The sequence below is a fragment of the Actinia tenebrosa genome, unplaced genomic scaffold (genome assembly GCF_029948245.1).
Source record: "Actinia tenebrosa isolate PJP-AT-01 unplaced genomic scaffold, QUT_ActTen_1.0 PGA_scaffold0__85_contigs__length_37466705, whole genome shotgun sequence".
Classification (NCBI taxonomy): Eukaryota; Metazoa; Cnidaria; class Anthozoa; order Actiniaria; family Actiniidae; genus Actinia; species Actinia tenebrosa.
The window spans coordinates 34,908,894-34,929,326 of record NW_028292569.1 but is presented as its reverse complement, the minus strand read 5'-3'; the positions used below and the strand labels follow the sequence as shown (position 1 = coordinate 34,929,326).

General features: G+C 35.4%; 1 protein-coding gene across 5 annotated transcripts; it reads right to left on the bottom strand.

Moving 5' to 3' along the window:
- Positions 1-2,081: 2,081 nt before the first annotated feature.
- On the bottom strand, positions 2,082-18,237 carry LOC116296820 (A-type potassium channel modulatory protein KCNIP2). Of its 5 annotated transcripts, none has more exons than XM_031704916.2 (9): positions 18,081-18,237; positions 9,536-9,631; positions 5,672-5,787; positions 4,771-4,840; positions 4,598-4,668; positions 3,843-3,950; positions 3,653-3,754; positions 3,233-3,295; positions 2,082-2,635 (listed from the first exon to the last, which is right to left on the bottom strand). In XM_031704916.2, exons 1-9 carry the CDS (start codon positions 18,121-18,123, stop codon positions 2,588-2,590), a joined length of 717 nt encoding a protein of 238 aa, XP_031560776.1. In that variant the 5' UTR covers positions 18,124-18,237; the 3' UTR covers positions 2,082-2,587. The 5 variants fall into 5 exon arrangements, with proteins under 5 accessions (XP_031560776.1, XP_031560778.1, XP_031560777.1 ...); XM_031704918.2 differs by lacking the exon at positions 18,081-18,237 and adding an exon at positions 14,968-15,090; XM_031704917.2 differs by lacking the exon at positions 18,081-18,237 and adding an exon at positions 13,253-13,388.
- Between the last annotated feature and the right edge of the window lie 2,196 nt (positions 18,238-20,433).

Below are 20,433 nucleotides of genomic sequence, written 5' to 3'. Positions count from 1 at the left end.
ATTTGTAATCAAAACAAAGGTATTGTTATTCACACGTGGTGAAACGTGATTTTTTTCTTTGAAAAATATTGTAGTATATTGAACTTAAAAATTCGAAAAAGAGTGGTTCATTTTCTTTAAAAAGGTATAAAATCTATACAGCTCTCTTGTGACAATCACATGCTTTTTTTCATTCCGGATGATCAATTATAGGTTCTCTAAAACTCATCGAATTATAATATATATAACGCCCAAAAATGCTTGGGCTCAATAGACTGGTGCTGAGAAGTTTCTCAGCTGGACGCCTATCAAATGTTATTTCAACGCATCAGTTGCCTCGTTAACAACCAAACACATCGATCGTCACGCTAAAATCATAGAAAATGCAATATATTTATCTAGGGAGGTGCATGGGAGATATATTCCTCACGACCCCCCTCCACCCCTAAATTTTTGGTAATTAATTGATTGGTAATTAATTGAATGAATAAAAAGCTCTAGATGTTTGATTCTCATTTGGGAAATAATCAAGTGTAGCTAAAAGATATCCTAAGACCAATTCGACATATTGGGACTGAAATGGGACGGGTGACTAGGCAGACAGTTAATGAGCTTTCCGTTAAGAAGTGTACCGTGCAAATACTGTCTATTGTCTGATCAATGCTTAGTATCCAGACAACGACCGAAATGAAACCACGTTTTCCTTCCAAATAATTAATTGAAATTGTTTTTATTTTGTTATTTTTAAGGTTTTGTCTTCATTTCTTTGATTTTTTCTTCGCTCCCATTGTTTCCTTTCTCCTTTTCTTTCTTTAGTTTCTTTCGTTTCCCTTTCCCGTCACCTCCCATTTCCTTTATTTGGCTTCCCGTACCATAACAGGTACAATAACAAAAGGCCGACCGATCGAGGCATGAAAGGTTTTAATTAACTATGAGACCAAAATATCCTTATCTTTCCTATCAAGGAACGTCCGGTCAAGGTTAACTATAATACTTCTTAAAAATCTTGTATTTATTCTCAAACGAGCAAAGGTGAACAAGACAGACAGATGGATAACAATATTTTGGGTAACTTTTTCATCCTATTGCAAGTATTTCCTTCAGCCATACACTTGGACGAAGTCTGAATGGATTAGGGCGTGACTTCGCCCCTGCGAAAGCCATAAGAAGCATCCGAATCACGTCTGGTCAATTTTAAAAATCACTCCTTAACTCCTTAAGGGCTATCAGCTTCAACTGCAGGGAAGTGCGCCGCTACGTCGTGTATGACGTAGAGATTTTGTAGCGTCATATTTCAAAACGTCGTCTCAAAACATAATTTCCTGCGGTTTTTCGAGTACATGCATAGCGCGAAAGCTGGACAACAGCCAGCAAACATACCGTGTAAAATTATACGTGCTATTCGATGCTCATAACTGAAAAAACCGGTTGTAGTACATCAAGTATTTAGAGAGGGAGAGGGGAAAAAGGATGAAAAAAAGGTAAAAAAAGGTAAAGGTGATTTGTTTTACTTCAATAACGCGGGGAGTGGTTGATCAAATCTCACTAGCCAGGGACTCATGTTTAATGTCCTCTACCCCGCTTCATACTATCAGTGCTCCTTTTTACGGGTATTTAAAGCTAATTAAAGCTACACAGAACAGAGAGAAGTCGAAACAGACGTGATGTTCCTGAGGATCGAACTATGGACCTCTAGCAAAATTAGGGAAAACATTAAATTAAATTAAATCCAACAAAATTAGGGCGGAGGAAGAAATGGATAAATGTGAAAGCGGCTATTTTGGCCCTCATAAGACTTATTATCGAATATCAAATCATAACATACTGGCAAACAAGATAGCTTCATGGTTACCTATTATTATTCACAAACGCAGCAGCTAACTTGGAGTTTGTTAATAATTCATTAAATAACTATCAACTGATTTTATTTAATGACTTACACTCATAAGGAGTGTCAAAGGGCGTGAACAGAAGAAAATTTGCCAATCTATTTAAACCCTTCCTACGATTCTCATAAACCTTACTGAATTGAAAAAAGAAATGAACTACTGTTGACGAAGCACTGATGCACTACAAAACGTCTACGAAGGTGTAATAAAATCTTATGATAATAATAACTTTATTTAAATTGAGGGCATATATTATAATGTAGGGCCAGCTTGTTCAAGTTCAGTACACTGACCACTCACTTTCTATATATTATAAACTAGTCTAGATATATTTGAAACAAAGGTAACTCCCGTTTTCGAGTCAGACGCCTGGTTGTCTCTCTTGAGGGCGAAGAAAAATCGTGGGGAGTGGGGGTGGGGGTGGGGGTGGCCGGGGACAGGAATCCAGAAGATCGAATGTTCTTTCTTGACGTCAGCTCCTTCCCATCTTTTCTTCGGTTCGATCTACGACCCCAGCTGTGTCGCAGGCTTCAGTTCAAGGATCTTCTCACACTTGCTCATTATATTAAATATAGATAAATATATAAATATGCGGTAGGTGGAATGTCTTTTGACTTCCGGTACCACGAAGATCATATCGACGCGGATTACTTAGCAATTAATCGTATCATTAATCGATAACATTTGCATAATTAATGACGTCATTCCGAGGATAAAGCCTATCGGTCTGACGAAAAAACAGCAAGGCTTTGCTTGATTGAGTCGTCCTATAAATTAAAAGAATTATTGTCATGAATAACTGTCTTGTCTGCTTGGCACCTCTAAATTATGCTGGACTGCGAGCGTCTAGAAAGTAATTTTCCTCTCATTGGGGTAGCGAGGCCTCGATTATAGGAAGTGGGGGATGTACCATTTTCCCGCCAAATCCACAGGAAACCCGCTTGAATTATTAAAGTTTGGTGCCGAAAGCAAACTTTTGGGGGGCATGTGCCACCGTGCGCCCTACGGTAGTGTTCTCTCTCCGCGCTCCCCGCCTACTCGGCGTCCAATTTCCGCGTCCACAGGAATCCTAAAACTCGGTATTTTAAAAACTAGTTTTAACTGAGTCTGGAGGGAAAAGTGTTACTGCTCGCAATCCAAAATTGTGCATCAGAACAGATGAAATTAATTCTAAGCAGGGGCGGATCCAGGGGTGGTAAAAAGGGTGACTATTCACCCCCCCCTCCCCTTTTGCTCAAATTTCTCAGTTAGTAACGGTCACCCCCCTTTTCCTCGAATTCCTGGTAAAACCTTCGTAATAGTCACTCACTTCTAAAATTCTTGGATCCGCCCCTGCCTGAGTGCTGAATTTGTTCAGTACGTACCTTTTTGCAGCCTTCAATAAATTCGTCTTCTGTTATGACACCATCTTCATTTGTATCCATAAGCTGGAAAAAAATAAGCGTACAACATGCATGTTATTACCTTTTTATCCTTTCTTATTTTACCTTTCTATTAATCCATTTCTTTATTCTTTTGTCATCATATTCGTTGTTTTGTTTGTTTCCGCTCATTTTTCATCCATCCAACCATTTATTCATTCATTCTCATTTATGCGTTGGTTTTTTATAACTCTCGAATAATTAGTTTTTATTCAATAGTCCCTCGTTCCCTCTTTTGTTTCTTTCGTTCGCTCATTCGTTCGCTATATTTCGTTCTTGCCAATTCCTTCCTTCCTTCTCTACTTGTTACCGTTCAACAAATATTTAATTAAGATACGCTACAGCAAAAGCTCTGAAGTTTACCGTGAAAAGTCGCTCTACTTGTTCCTGAACACTGCACTCCTCAGTAGGTTGCAGTGCTTCTCCCATCATGCAATGCACAGAATGAACCACAGTAGCAAGTTCCTGTACAAAATATAGAAATATTAACCGCATTACATCTGAATGTTATTCACATTGAATTGCCAAACCGCAGACAGACTTTACGTCTTACCTCTCTGGTTATTACGCCATCACCATCCAAGTCATAAAGGTTAAATGCCCACTTCATTTTTTCGTCTAACGTTCCATGCAAAGATATTGATAATCCAAGCACGAAATCCTATAAAAAGAATTCAAAAAACCTTAATCAGATGTTCGTTTGTTTACCTTTTATGCTTTCTTAGCACCTTTCTTAGTTCCTTTCTTCCTTTCCTTCCTTTTTATTTTTTCTTTTTTCCATTCTGTTTTTTTCTCATTTTCTTTTTGTTATAGATTGTCCTCTCCCTCCCCTCCCTAAAAATTAAAAATAGTGCGCGCTACGACGTAAATTTAAATCTAACCAATCAAAGAACCAGATTTTTTCCTACGTCACGCAAACGTCATAATCAGTTTGTAAAAGTTGCAGCTTGTCATTCTGCTTGAATGAATGAAAGGGAGAAGACGGTAGGAAGAAAGTTGGATATTTTCTTCTTGAAATACGTCTTCTTTTACCTATTAAACGTCTTCGATACAAAACTACAATGTTACTTTGGGTTTGATGACTATTCTGACCAATTTTGAGATCATTTGGACATGATATTGGGTCTCATTTTCCTACTTCAAGATCTAGAACTCAAGTCGATACACGTGAGGTAAGTTGAACTTACTTTTCCTTTAGAGATTTAAACTTATGATTATAATTTATGATATTTACGCCAATGTATAAGAAATGTTAATAGCATTAAGTAAGATATACGTTTTTGTCTATTCAAAATTATGATAACTTACCTCGAAGGAAATTTTTCCATTTTTGTTTTGGTCAAACACGTTGAACAGTATATTTGCATACTGACTTGAGTCTAGTGAAAAAATATAAACTTTTATATTTAAGTAAACCATAAGAAAACAGTTTAGTTTCTAATGAAAACCATTAATGTAGGCATGATAAAACAAGTACTTACCACCATATGGAAAAAACTGTGCATAAATTCTTTTAAATGTTTCCCGATCTACTAAGCCATTAGTGCATTCCTGCATACAAATTTGATCAAATTAATTTAAGCACAACCATACTCATAATAATAATATAATAATGATAATGATAAAGATAATGACAATGATGATGATAATGATAATGATGATGATAATGATTAGGCTATCTTGGCCTAGTAAATCATGATGTACATGAGACAGTACATGAATTTGAATGATCGTATAATAATAATAACTTTATTTATCCTAATCAAAAGTGATTAGCTAGACATAATAAGAACAGCTACCCTGGGTTCCAGAGGCTCTATCTCACAAGTGCTTTTTGGCTGAAGGTTTTATAATGGAACTTTTGACCATGAAGCACTGGCACAAGAGAGCTTCTAGAAACCAAGGTAAAGAAGATTAATCATAAAATAAATGTTATAAATATCCTGCGTTCTGATTGGTTTGGAGCATGTGCTTAATAAAAGCACACAGCATGCATGCACACTTTCAGTTGCATCATTTCTATCTAAAATAACGGTTATTGTAATTTGTATTTTATAAAAGAAATAAAAAACTTGCTTGCTGTGCTGTGCTATGTGGAGTCATAAAGCACTTGGAGATTGGAAGAACTCTTCAGAAATGTAGAGAAGCACTCCACTATGCAGAACCAACCCCCTGCTTTATAACTGCACACAGCATGGTGAGCATTTTCTATTTCTTCAGTATAAACAGATGATGTCATAGGGGTAGAGGGTGTGGTCAGTGCAAATACACTCCACAACATATTTTCTTTTTTGAAAGAAAAAACATCGATTAAGAATAGTATTGTTATATCTTGTATATTATACACTATGTTAACATTTGCAAATATAACTATGTACTCACATTTTTAAATCCTCTATACATGCGTTGTAATTCAGCTCTAGTGAACTTTGTGTGTTGCAAAAGATCTTCTAGGCCATCAATGCGGCATCCAATGTGTTGTGTTTTATATTCTGGCTCTATAAAAAATATGGTAAATGCATGAGTAAACTAATATTTGCCAAACAATAGTTAGGTATGACGTAATCATGACAAATTAAGCAAAAATATAAATCATAAACATTTTTACAAGTTATGAAATTCAGCTAGAAAGTACTGATTAACATCCTTATCAATGATGTTTTGATAAGCAGTTATATTTTATTCAAGTAACAGTAGTATAATGTGCAGCTTCTTTCATCTCATGGCTGTGATCTCTGGTCCAATTCTTAGATGAAACCCACTCTGTTGAGTTTATTGGTCCCTCTCCTATGTTGAAGACTGTTCCCCCAAATTTATCTATCTTATTTACTTATTTATTTTGAGATGAGACACAATGAGGTCAGGACATACTGAGTAATTTAATATGCATAATGCAATCTTCATGTTTGTCGACACCACCAATGAATTGATAACCAAATATGTTGTTAAAGTCCTCCAACATGGCTATATTTCTAACATCTCTTGCACTCTCAGAATCCCTACTTATAAATACTAAAAAACAAGACTGTCTGCTGGCATTTTTAATCATCGGAAGTTTAGCCTTTCATTGAACCAAAGCCAAGGTCAGAGTACATTGAAGAAGGGTTTATAATTTATGTGTGTGTGTTGGGGAGGGGAGAAAGGCCATGGGGATTTTACATTTCAAAATAGTATTTTTGGTGTGGCTCTCCTACTTCAACAAAATATTTTTCAGTGAACCCCCCAAACTACAGACTGTTATAATACACACTAAATATCAAAAATAGTTTCAATAAACCCCCTTATTGTTACATGACAAAATGCCTGGCTCCTCTACAAATGCCAACAACTCCCCCCCCCCCCCCCCCCCCCCTTCCCAATCATTAACCTCCACCCCATAAATTATGAATGCTCCCATTCAGACAGAAACTCTAATGCTACAGTATGCAGATTTTTCCTTAGATTTATGAAGACTGCCATTAAATAAAAATGATGACACAGTAGTTAGTAAATTAAGGAGTCAATACAAAAATCCATGGAAGCCTAAAATCAATAACACAACTCTGATAACATGGTAGATTTGTGGTGAACCTCTTTTCTCTTTTTGACTTTTTTGTCCCTTTGGTCCTTCGAATACCAACCTATTTTGAAGATGTACTGAAAATATGTTGAAGCATACGTTATTTTAAAATAATTTGTTTTGATGAAAACTAAACATTGATGGTCAAAATTTTAAACTATATAAAGTACCAAGTTAAGAAATATCAGAGCTATCTTTCAAAAACCAGCTAGTAGATCAGACTAAACAAACCAGGCGAATGAAAATTTTAAAATGTGATGAATATTGAGTTGAACACGAGATGTAGAGATGACATTTAGCTGTTTATCACCATAAAAAGTTATTGATCAAAATCTGCAAAAAAAAAACCTTTAAAATGCTACGACTAATCGTTTCTTTAAAAGTGTACTGAGTGTTACATTAAAACAATAACAATCATAGGTAATTATTTTTAAAAATTGTTTGAATCTATAGTAATACTGCTATTAATACTGCTGTTCCCACCAGAGCGAAATTCAGTGAAATATCAATCATATATGTACGTTTGTGAGTTCAAATTCAAGTCCATAATATGAAATACAATTTTCGAGGACAACGATAATACAATAAACTGACATGTAACTACGACGACTTATTACACCAACTTTACTTGTAAATACCCGGCATATGACATTCAAGTAAACAATAAACTTAAGGTTAATACAAATATGTCAGGCTAATAATAAGGCATGAAGTTCAAAAATTTTCTGAATAGACTACTAGGATTTAGGTCACGTTATATATTTGGTGAGTCTCAGTCAAGCGGCTTATGATCTTGATAATGCAGACGTTCGACGTATAATATATGCGAGATGTAAACAAAACAGACAGAACTATAGCTATATATCATACATAGGGTACTACTGCTTAAACTTCGTTTATCTTACTGGGTATATTATTTGATCGACAAAATGAATGGTATTAGAATTAAATCTATCCCCACCGTTCGAATTTTGTATTTTTGCACCGGTAAGACGAGCTTCTTCTGGGGGTATTCTTCCTTTTCGCCTGATACCTACGTTGATAAGAAAAGCAAAACACCAGCGGGTTTAGTTTACACTATGGTTGAAAAAAACCATCCAACGAAAAAGCACTGAGATTCCAGTCGACACTTACTCAAAAGCCGGCTCGTTTTGCCCAAGTCTTGCCCCATAATTCAGCTTCGAATCGCAGTTATCTTAACATCTTACTGAAAAGCTCACAGGCTTGCGATCGGCGACATCGAAAACAAAACAGGTGCACAGAACTGCGCATGCGTCACACTAACAAACCGCATTATTACGCTATTTTTTATCTTTATTAGCAATACCGTTTAGTGGGAAGATAAAAAATGTCTATAATTATTCTAATTTTCAAAAGAAACTAGCTTCAGTTTTTGAATTAGCTCGAGTTGTTTGGAGTAACCTAATCTTAGTAATAATTCCTGTTCAAATTACCTATTATACAGTATAAATCCTTATCACCTGATCTCTATAGTAGGTACGTTTCGTTGTTTCTTTCACATTATTCGTACCGGTAGATATAGGAATATATTCATTATTTAGTATTTCTTCAAACATTCCCTACTCCATCAGCTTACGTGTACGACCGCGCTGGCACCGAACGATAGTCGTGCAAAAAGACCAAAATCAGTATCAGTTTCCTTATCAAATTAGACCAGGAGAGGTGTACCCTGTTTTTGTGTGTATTTTTTATGGGACAAGGGAATAATTAGGTTGTAAATGTACGCCGATTGATTCTTTTTACCTTAGTACCTCGTTAAACTTGTTAATAAAATCGTTGCATATCAGCACGTGATATTGAGATCGAATGAAACTAAACTTTGGTCAAAAAAACCAGCTTTGAAATCGGTACCCGGAAAGAAGGAAGCGAATGTGCTAAATCATATGAGATTAAGCATACAGTGAACAGAACCAAAAACCCGGGAAAAAATCCTGTAAAACCCCAAAATCTTTTTTAGCCATAAGTCTTCAAAAGGATACGTTATGCTATACTCGTCTTCAGTACTAAATGAAAAGTAAATATTCGTTATGATTCCTTTTCTAGGGTAATATAAATGCGTCGGTAACCTCCAAATCGTTGGTATCGTCTGAGTGCGCACGGTTTAAACCAACTTGAAGTCGTGCGGTTCTAATTTTCAATTCATAAAGCTTACTTAAGATTATCATCACTCTATTACCACCTGAATATAACGTTAACTTGATCTAATCATTCATATAAGTGAGTTGAATTCAATACTCTACTCACTATGCCTAAATTAACTCGTGAGTCGAATGTTTTCGTTTTTGAGTAATATTTTCGATTAACCGGCTTTATTTATCATCATTATTCTTTGTCTTTCTTGTATTGTAACTGTTAATCAAGTGTGTATAACGTAAATATTTGGTTAGTAAATTTTTTATCGGACAATGTGTTGTTTTTTTTCACCTCATAATCAAATTCTTGCTAATACATTTAATACTAATATAGATCCGATCTATAGTCAATAAGAAATTAAATAGCTTAGATTTCTTCCTCGTGCTTTAAAAATATGAAATATCAGTTTAACATAGGATAATTTCAAGACACAGTGAATGCTGGTTAGTTGTTTTGGACTCACGTAGTTTAGGTACTGTCCAGCATAAATCCTAACGCATACGAAACGGGGTACATACATCATAAGGACCTACCATTCTGATTATCCGTTTGTTTGTAAGACGCATCTTGTCCTGTTTCTGCTAACATACTGTGTGTTTCTTCCGTGGTACCTTGCGTATGCTTTGATGCTGCAAGAAGAAACAATATAGTTGTAAGTCGGATGATAATAACAATCCAACCACTAAAGTCAATCATCCCCACCAACGTGGTTTTCCTATTGACACAACTGCTCACAGTTGACTTGATTTTACCCCAAAATTATTCCAATTCCTGCTGTGCCTATAAAACGGCACATAAAGTCGTATTTTCTTTTTCTTTTTTTATGGTAAGGTGATGCTGTACTTTTTTGAGTTTTTGTGCCTTAGTTTGCAGTATATGATTAAGTCATTGAATGTGTGCAGAAGTGCTGGTCTAACTCGCCGTTTTCAGGCATAATCGAAAACAGACAATTTGGTAATGCGAAATATGCGATGAGGCTATACTAAATTATTCCGGCTTGCTGTCCATGAACATAAAAATAAATTGATAGAATTTTTCTGACCTATATAAAGAGATAGGTTCATCAGCTTTGTAATCATGCTTCTAAACAGACATCAAACGCGGAACGTAGAACCTTATTATCCTTCCCCAAGCTGCTAAGACTGTAGTAATGGCTCCTAAAGCCCACGATCCTTTTCGTCTTCACCAATAATGAAGGGAATCTGCACGCGCAAGCCCAAGAAACTGGGTAGGACCAGCATCTGGTTCCTCTTTAAATGCTTTGGTGGCTTGCAGTAATTGTGTTGGCCAATCAAAAATAGTCCCTGAGATATATAATAGACCAAAATATAGGCCCTGGAATTTTCTGTAGGCCCTGGGAGATTTCAGTAGGGCATGCACACACGCACAGGCAAAGGTTTTGTTTGCAGACTGAATGTCGTTCCTGGTGAAGTTCAAAGATCATGAGCTCGTTCCGCATTTATATTTCTGAATTTTGAGACAAAATTGATTGCGCCGGCTTGGTTTCCAGATTTGGTGCCCACGCTCTTTCGCGGTTTTTGGTCAATCTTTCTTTGTACGTTAGAAAGGCGTATTTCACTGATAACATTCACTCAAAATTCGCACTGTTCACCTCGAAAGATATTAGTGTCATACAGATTAACTTTATTATTTTTATAAAGACTGGTTCTCAAGAGCGACGCAAGCCGAAGCAACCATAAGCACAAGCGCAAGCCAACGCAAGTAATAAACAATCTTGCGTTTGCATCGCTTTTTTTCTTATTGAGAACATGAACTAGCTTGGAGTTGCGTCTGCTTGCGACGGCTTGCGTCCCTCTCCCGTCCCCTCCCCCTTGTTTTCCAAAAACCAGTTCTAGATTCGCCTTTTTCACTTCAGAGCCCATATAAACCTGCATAAGCTTGGTAAACGCTGTCGTTCCAAAAAGAATTCCTCAATATGTACTACGGGGCTTGTCACTCATGAGTAGATCTTTAGCAACGTAACCAATGAGAATACAGGATATGCCAATAGTCTATTTCGTTTATACTCTAACACTATGGAATGACTGAATACAAAATTAAGAAACACGTAAAATATCCGAGTTTTATTGATTTTGCTTGAAGCAATCAGCGAGAAAAACTAAACAAAATAAAGAAAATAATCAAAGCAAAATTATCATATGTACCATCAAAGGAGGGCCGGGCGCCAATATTAGGCGTTCTTCACTAGTTTCATTATGAATGGTTGCAAGCCACTAATTGTACCCAAGGCGGATAACTGCGGTATTCCACTAAACGTCGGAAGAAAGCCCATATCTACAACATGGTTTCATCTAAAAAACTCGTAAAACTTGTTTTGTCTGGTTTTACTAAATATGACCGAAGACTCATAGCAAAGACACACCACATAGAGTATAGTAGATTCCACACAGAAGATAAACAAAGACGATATTATAAAGAAAGATACAAACCCGCGAAAAAATTCTAATTAAAATCGATTACAATCTTCTTTTTTTTTTTCACGCGAATTTGGTACCCGCACAATACACAAATATCGTTTCCCAAGATTAAAACTTGCTTCCTATTAAGTGTGGCTTAAAATCTTCTATACGAAATTGACTATTTTGTTGTTGTGAACCGGCGAGTATAAAGATATACCAATTAGAAGAAAGAGTATTCGGTGCGTTTTTTATGGAAAAAAACAGCTATTAAATACATTGTTATAAAATTGGAAAATTCCTTCCTGTCATTAAGCATGACTTTTTCAGAAAGAAAATGACTAAATGGGGCGACTTAGGATTTACCTCGACCAACCAACCATTAGAGTAGAGATTTTCTACCAGTCTTTGTAAAGTACTAAGCACTCTTTGGACCTCTCTTTATGAGTGGGAAAAGCGAACACTCATCAAGAGTTCTTATCCAGACTAATTCATTGAATGATTGGCTGACAGATTTAATTGCTTTAGTTTTTTTGCTCTCGAATATTCAACACTTCATCCTACGCACAATATACTCCTACGCATAAATATTCAAATAACGATGTTGTATTTTGTTTTTCTTTTCAACTAGAAATTTCACGAGAAATATTGGCACCGCTTGAGCCACTGTTTACATGGAGATTTGCCAGTTTTCCATTTTTTGACTGACAAAACAATCGTAATAGGATTTAACTATGAAAGTTGTCGTAGCCCCGGCTTTTTCAACAACCCAAACGAAGCACTCGAGGAAAATAGAAAGTCATAGTTATAAGTAGTTCTATTCTGTATTGCTCAAGTAATGCCAAAATCGAAAATAGTTTAACTATATCACAGTATACTGAAAGATTTCACGAGTGTTTATAGATGTCTGCCTGTATTGAGAAGTTTGTTTTGACCACAACAACCGCAATCATTCCTAAATGCGTCCGACTGTTTGCTTATAATGACATATCGCGCTACTCCTGTACACATTTCGTCGTTTGGATGTTATTAAATTCCAGCCATGACCGAAAGTTTTTTTGCAAGAACTTTTAAAATATTATACCTAAAAACTGAGTGTATTCAAATATTCAATTGATTGTTTATAGTGTTGAACCCTGTTGGTCAGGTCTTCAGTGAACGCTTTGGATATCTTTCATTATGAAGCCTTTCCAATTTGAACCAAGTTGTGAAAAAAACTCCTACTCAATTCTACTTCCTTATTATAAAAAAAAGTTATACATAACACTATGCTTTTCAGAAAATAAATCGACTTCGAGTACTCTGTGATAATGTTACATCGATTTCAGCTTATCCCAGGGTTGTTTTTGTCACTTGCCTGTTTCTTAATAAAATTGACAAAAATTCATTTGTTTTTAAAAAATTAGTCGTATGTTCATGCAGTGTTTTAGGTTTGATAAATAGTACATTCGCTATAGCCGGGTATAAATGTACATGAAGCAGCTTTCGAAACAAGAAATACAACTCAATGCTGAGTGAGTTGAAAGTTTTCCTTTTCGCTATTTGTTTTCAATCCTATTTCCTACGCTTCTCTGTCCAGTTGTTCACCATAGTGGCATTATTTTCGTAGTTTTATTTTTTTTATCGAATTCCTAGCATCTATCATTCATTCTGAAAATCAGATATTAAAAGATGAACACAAATCCTAGCTGGCTGCGTGAGACTTCTCGTTAGCTGCAGCAAGCAGGTGCTTTCTAGATACTGCATACTACCATCACCGAAACGTTCCTGATCGCAAATATTTCAATTGATAATTTTTAAAGTGCTCTGAAACCTTCTTAAAAGTTATTTTACCTTGGAACATAATTTTGGTCCCGCCGGCACCCATTTTAACCCATTTTTGAGGACTTGTCGAGCATCCACGTTGCTACTTCACTTCCTTTTATAACTGCGGATTCTTGCAAAGCTAAGGCTCTAAACCTGCCTGTTGAATAATTAACAAGCTGTGAACAGGTCTTTGTTTCTCTATTACCATAACCCTGTCACAGAATTCAAAGAGAATCTAGGAATTTCAATTTGACATCTAACCAAGCACCTGCTTTCTTGGCTGGCTTTGCAGATCAAATTTACATGGAAATTACCCTTTTACTAAAGATAATCATTTTTGTAACAAAAACTGAAGCATTCATTTCCCATTTCTTACTCGAAGTAATTGTGCGCTGCCTAAATGTGATAATTGTAGCAACCCCTTCATAGCTGTAGTTGTCAACACTAAAAACAATTTTCTCGAATCAAATGAATTAAATCATTGTCAAGATATTGACCTGTAGCTAGATTTGTGGCTATATACCTAACTGATAAGAGTCGTAATTACATCAGTACAATTATTCAATATTTAGTAATGCAACGGTTTCTAAAAAGCAATATATCTTGCAGGCACGTTTTGTGTACCACAACCCTCGAATAAATGTTAGATAATATTTCGTAAATGGAGTAGGTAATTCTCTTAAGGGGCGACCTAATGGTCCTTATTTATCGATTGTTATGCAGCTGTCTTTTAACGTGCACAATCTCATTCTCACAGTTCCGGCGTGGTTATACTCTTCTCTTTAATATGTTTGTTTTCCTCCGTTTATACTTGCAATACATTTGGTATTGAAAGAATAGACTAGCAAAAAGCTACACGAGCAAAAATTTAAAAAAATTAAAAATCAAGACAAAAAATCAAGAGAAATAGCTTAAAGTGAGGTCACTCTAACCGTGAAAACTTCGATTTTTTAAATAAAAATGCTTTAAGCCATCCCTTGAGCCAATCAATGGGAAATAAGATTTATTTTTCTCATTCGGTTTATTTGAACACTCGATGCTTCATTTTAGCTATAGAGGGCTTAAAAAAGAAGAAAGTTCAGGAAATAATAACCTGGTTCGGGTGTTCTCACTGCAAACATTCTCAGCACTAGTTCATTTTTTACCTTTGTAAGACGATTAGATTAACCTGGATTAACAGTACCTAGGAAGTGTGGTTGATATTCAGAAGTACTTTAGACCTGTTCTAAAGCCGGTGCGATCTTAAGTTGTCTTAGATGTTCTCTAAAATCGACAGTATTCTTACTGTTCCTATATCTCATAATCATTTTGTAGTGCAGGTTTTCTTTTTTTAGTTTGCTATTATTTCGCTTTCTTTTTGATCTTCGAATGGGCTGGCTTCCCTTGTTTTTTGTTTGTTCTTGTTCTATAGCATTACCTTTCTTTTCCTTTTTTTATTATATTATTTTTATTTCCTTAATCACGAAAAATTGTACGAAATAATGTTTGTGAATCTTAACCAATTAGTTAGCGATTAACTATAATATCAATGTGTTTTCTTCAGTTCGAATTTGACCATCCCTTAAGCTAGTTTTCGATTACCCCAGAAGCTACTCAGTCATTTTTCCCTTTCTCCTTTAGGCGATTATCCCCAGGAAGCCGATCCGAGATGCAGAAGGCTGGCTTTCTTATTGATATCGGTTCACACATGTATGCTGCATGTATATAATGCAACCTTCACTGAAGCATATACACCTACTTACCTTTGTGTTTAACTGTAAAATGAGAAAACATTTCACGTGAGAACCTAGCAGACGTTGTACTTGAAGCCCGCAGAGATACGTTAAAGATACGGCTTAATTACCGTGTAGCTCTACATTTTTTTAGCACGAATTTCCGTGCGTGAGATCCGAATCAATAGCGATAGCGAGCATTATACAATAATTGTTGGTAAGAAAAGTAAGTCGCGGCCGGTTGTCATGACGATCGTTTTAGAACCTTAAGTGCTCCATCACTTATATTGGTCATACGTTTGCTAATGACCATTATGCTATCCCCTCTACTCCCCCTTAGGGTGAGAGTGTCAATTTTCCTTCCTCCTTACCCCCAAAGGATTCGATCCACTTTATTTGGAATCTTGTTTTAGTGTTCATTTATAACATCTTCCCACCCCCTCGCTTAATCTTAATTCATCATCATCACCACCACTTTTGTCATTAAAATGATTTCAGTGCTTGGCTACCAATAAACTGTTATCAGTCGGGTCACTTTTGGCCGCCCTATTCTGGTCGCGCGGGGCGTGGGGACAAGTTTGAAGCGACACGCGCGATCAAGTTAGGGGAAAAACACGACTCGACTGAGTATGGATGGAAAAGAGGAATTGTATTAACAGTCTAGGCCACCAACATCTCTCAAATAGAAGTTGAACTCAAACCTTACTATCAACCTTGCTAAACAGACCTCTTTACCTTGGGCGTCCCTGACTTACTGTCAGCTTAGAGGTTGTTTGCATGCCAAGTAGATATACAGTCCTTTGACTAAACGTTGTCGTTTGATCGGCTTCATCCCTACGCTCCTAGACCGAACAGTATCATGGGGATAATTAATTGACAGTTACTAGCTGCGCATATGTTATCTAACACGTCTTGAGCTCGCTTTTTTCGATCCCATTTAATTTGCTAAAACCATGCCTCGAGCATACGGCGAAGATTTAAACTGGCGAGCAGTTTGGATGACACAAGTTCTGGGTAATTTACCCGTTATCCTTTTCGGTCTAGGCGCGTAGGAATGATCCGATCAACGACAACGTTTAGTCAAAGGACTGTATATATTACCTGTTAGTTTAGACCATATTTAATGAGGGGTATTGACTATGTTTAGACAGAGTATTATTGCCAGCCTCCGGCTTCCAGATGAACTTAGAAACTAGGTATAGTTACTTTACGATTTACCGCTTTGCTTCGTAAAAGTAGCAAGTATGAACCCATTCGAACTAAGAGCGGGTAGTTTTTCAAATGGAATAGATCGTTTTCACGCACGTGACCAAATCACTTGACAACCGTTGCTAGCCGCCATATTGGTGTACCAAAAGTGTAAACAAACCAAGAGCGTCTTGAGTGTGAAGATGGTTTTATGTATGATTGTTGGCTGCGCATCGAAAAGTGGAAGAGATAAAGGAGTTTATTTTGCAAGAGTACCTTCTATCGTTACTAGTCAAGGGGAAGAAGCTAAATATTTGTCAGAAGAAAGGCGATCGAGGTGGATCACAGCTATAAGCCGAGATGAAACAAACAAACTCGAATACATAAGATTCTTTAGTAGTTATCGATTTTTTTCTTAATGTAACTCTGTGTAAGGCAGACTTTAGTAGTAACGATGCTGTTATTTTTAACACCATCAAAGGTTTTATTATTGTTATTGCAATATTTTTTTTACCGGTAGCATTATCTGCCATTATATTTCTATTTTCCATTAACGCCACCAAGAATCTTGCATGGCGGAAATAAAGTAATGGTTACTCTAAAAGTCGTGTAATTATCAATGCCCGTTTCTGAACTGCAAATGGCTTTTGATTCATTCAATTTTATTCAATGTACGTTTATTTTGTTTTTGTTATTAAGATGTTTCCCTCTGGTGGTAGTGACTTGTACCATTAATTAAGCCCTATAATTTCAATCATTAAATCCCACGCGGTTAATGCTATTCGCTTTTGCATATATTTCTTACTCCAATCGTTTTTGCCGGTGGATTTAGTAAACTTTAATTAACCCGATATAGTAACGTTACCAAACAACATCTTTACAAATAAGAATAACACAGAGCATATTTAGATAAGAAAGGTTACGAAGTTGCATCATTTTAAGATGGTTTCTGACCGGGGGAAAATGCGATTTTTCAATAACATAAAATGTTTAACAGTCTTAACGCATTTTCACATAACAAACAATAAATCTATGACCAAAAAAACTCGCTTTCCATTGTTTTGATTCCATTACAAAGCAGATGGAAGATGGAAGTGTTTTAATGAAGTTTTTATGTCACTCCGTTTTCGTAGGATGGAAATGTTTCTGCCTAACAATAGAAAGTTAAAACACAAACTTCCTCTCTCTTTCTTTTTCTCGGATTGTAGTAACCAATTCCTATACAGTCATTCGACGGATTGTCAAACTCTTCACTAAATAAAAGGAATATTATACTCCCCACTGTGCCGCTTTCTAGCAACAGAGTATACTTGAAAACTGCCTTACAATTACATAAAGTAATGTCAACTAGAACTTAGCATTGAAGTGTTACCGCAAAACGAAAAACATCTCAACCCTTGTTATTCCAGTATTTCAGTTGGCAAAGTAAAACCCGCTATATATGAATGCTTTTGTACCGATAAATCACTATTTGTTGTCATTTTGAAACGATATCCAGTGTCAATATTAAAATTTATTCTGTTATCTTCGGCTATAGAAAGCGCTTCGGAGAACTCTTCAAATAGATCAGGCAACGGCACTCATTCCAAAAGCTCGCAACATCTCGATTCATGTCAAGAGATACTCACTCATAAACCTTTCAAGCATTAGGAGATATGCGTTTGTTTCTAAATACATAATTCATCATTTCATTTTCAGGTGTTCTTGCCCGTAGATTTTACTAGAAAATGTCTTTTTCCGCCAGGTCGGTTTAGGAGCGAATTTTTTAAATCTTAAAACATTTCTATACATCGCGCGGGAATTATGAAATAGGATGTATGGAAATTTAGAACTCATGAAGTCTACTGAAGAGCACAAGTGCCGGGTCGTTTGTTAAGATTTGCGAAGCATTTTAAAACTATACTGATAGTGCTGAAGAATGGTATTAAAACCCACAAGTCTTAAGGACAACTTACCTTGTTCGCGACAAAAATTGACAGCAGCGATATGGCTATGCATGATATTTGATTGATTCCTGGCTTACTCGCTTCGTGGTGAGTTGAACTCTTGCCGATGTCGACTCCTCAAGAAAGATTTTTAGACTCTTGTGTCGATCTTCAAGTACTGAATTATCTGAAAGGGTGCTAGGAGTAAGATGTAATTATTCATGAGATATGATGACTCTTCATTGGTAGCTCCATTAGTATCCCACCGAGGGGTTCAAAAATCGTCATCAGAAATATCGCTGTTTTTCGAATTGGGGAATTTCTTCATTTGCTGACAAAAGTAACTGGTAATTTTGGAACTGAAGATATTCTGCACTGTGTATATCGACTATATATTTTAACATAGGTAAAAATATTGAGAAGAAAACCATTAAGTGTTTCTTATGGAAATTTCATGACTTCCGTTTTTTCTATTGTGCAGCAATTTATCTGTTTATTTATTTATTCATCCATTTGATTCACTTCTTTTACTCGCTCCCAATTTTATCTTTATCTCGCCGTATTTCTATTTCGCTTTCAAAATATTATAGTGCTGGTATTCAAGCCTAGCTTGTCCTTATGTTCCGAATGAAGTAATTAGAAAATAAACAAACTAAATGTAAAGATGATAATAAGATAAAAGAGATGTAATACCCTGCAAATAATGTAGAAGCCTTTAGTTATTTATACAAAATAGTAACAATAATTTATAATAATAATATATTTCGAGCCGGTGTTCATTAGCAAGACTAAGCGTCGTCCATTCTTAAAATCATCGAAATTTAGACGGCTAAATTAATGGAATTTAGTCCTTTGTATGTGGCTATCACGGTAGAATTGATGTAACTGTAAAAAGTTGCGGCACATGGCTTTGAAGGAAAGGAAAGGAAAGGAAAGTTGCATTATTTCCATACCTAATGAAATATATTTAATGAAAAGTTTTTTTCCAGTTTTTTACAAAGATTTTTTCGAGTGACATTTTACTCAGCCCCGCACTATTGATTTTTTCATATATTTTTTAATGTTTTATGAAATATGTGACTGTATGCTTCTTTAATCGTATTGTTTTACTTTCTCAATACTTATTTATGTAGGTAGAGAAAGAAATAATTAAAAATAACATTATAATGGAAACAATTGGAATAACATCACAAGAATACCCCAAGAAATCCTCATTTGCGACTAAATTCAACTTTATTTGTCTAAAACTACTAACATTATTACATTCACTACATTTTATTATTGTGTTTTTAAAATATTTTCGTGATTTTTTTTTTTTTTTTTTTTTTTTTTTTTCCGTCTTAGCTGTTATTAGTTATTACAGTCAATACAAGAGAAATCTGAGTAAATGCTTTAATGCAAAATGTTTCTAGTACATTTTTCTTCTAGCTTTAATAATGATAAGAAAAGCTTATACCAATATTTAGCTTAATCATATGCAATAAATATCAACTATTTTTCTTTAGATTATAACTAATAGTAAATGTAATTTATAACGATATATTATTTGGAATATTAAGGCCTGACGAAATTCTAAGAATCAAAAGTATTTAGTCAAAAATTGTTAACTTATAAATAGTTATCAATAATTTAATACTATTTGACGTTGTCTTTTAAGCATCGCCAAGGTTCATAGGTTCGAGTCCTCGTCTTTTTGTTGTTTTTTTGTTGTTTTTTGTTTTTGTTTTTGTTTTCTTTTGTTTTCTTTTGTTTTCTTTTGTTTTTTTTGTTTTTTTGTTTTTTTGCAGCATTGGCCGTATTCACATAACTCGTTTCCGAAAATTGAATTTTAAGTTAAATATTAATAGATAAAGAACAATCAATGACTAATATCAATAATATAACTGAGAAAAGTTACAATAATAAACTAAGTTCTAACAAAAAATCAAAAATAAAGTAATATAATTTGCTGATACAGCAAAACTTATCTCCTATTATTATAATATGACATTTTGATACATTATATGTATCTTTTAAAAACTAGACCTTGACATGTTAAAAAACGTTATTTGCATTTCCAAAGCGAATGCATTAAGTCTCTCAATCCGGCAGATAATGTCTCTGACAATCTGGTTGGGTGTCATTAGCTGGGCAGCGGACTTGATAGGCGTGCGCATGCCTGATGCTGTCGTTGTTGCGGTTGTCCTGCCACTTTGGTGTTGCAGTCTTTGGACCTTAAATTAGAAGAAAACCAGGATTTTATCTTGCTAGTTATTTAATTTACTACGAATAGATTTAAGTACCTGTTTTGTCTTGGTGCCATGTTTTCCCATAACAGACCACTACATTCCCAATAATAACTTTTTTTTCACATAATACATGAGAATACTATGTACTTATTGAC

Excerpts from the sequence above, each read along its gene's own strand:
- LOC116296820 (XM_031704916.2), bottom strand. The coding sequence starts at position 18,123 with ATGCATAGCCATATCGCTGCTGTCAATTTTTGTCGCGAACAAG. Across the intron at positions 9,632-18,080 it reads CAATTTTTGTCGCGAACAAG|CATCAAAGCATACGCAAGGT; the intron begins GTAAGTTGTCCT and ends TTCTTCTTGCAG. Across the intron at positions 2,636-3,232 it reads TTATTGAAGGCTGCAAAAAG|GACGACTCAATCAAGCAAAG; the intron begins GTACGTACTGAA and ends TTTAATTTATAG.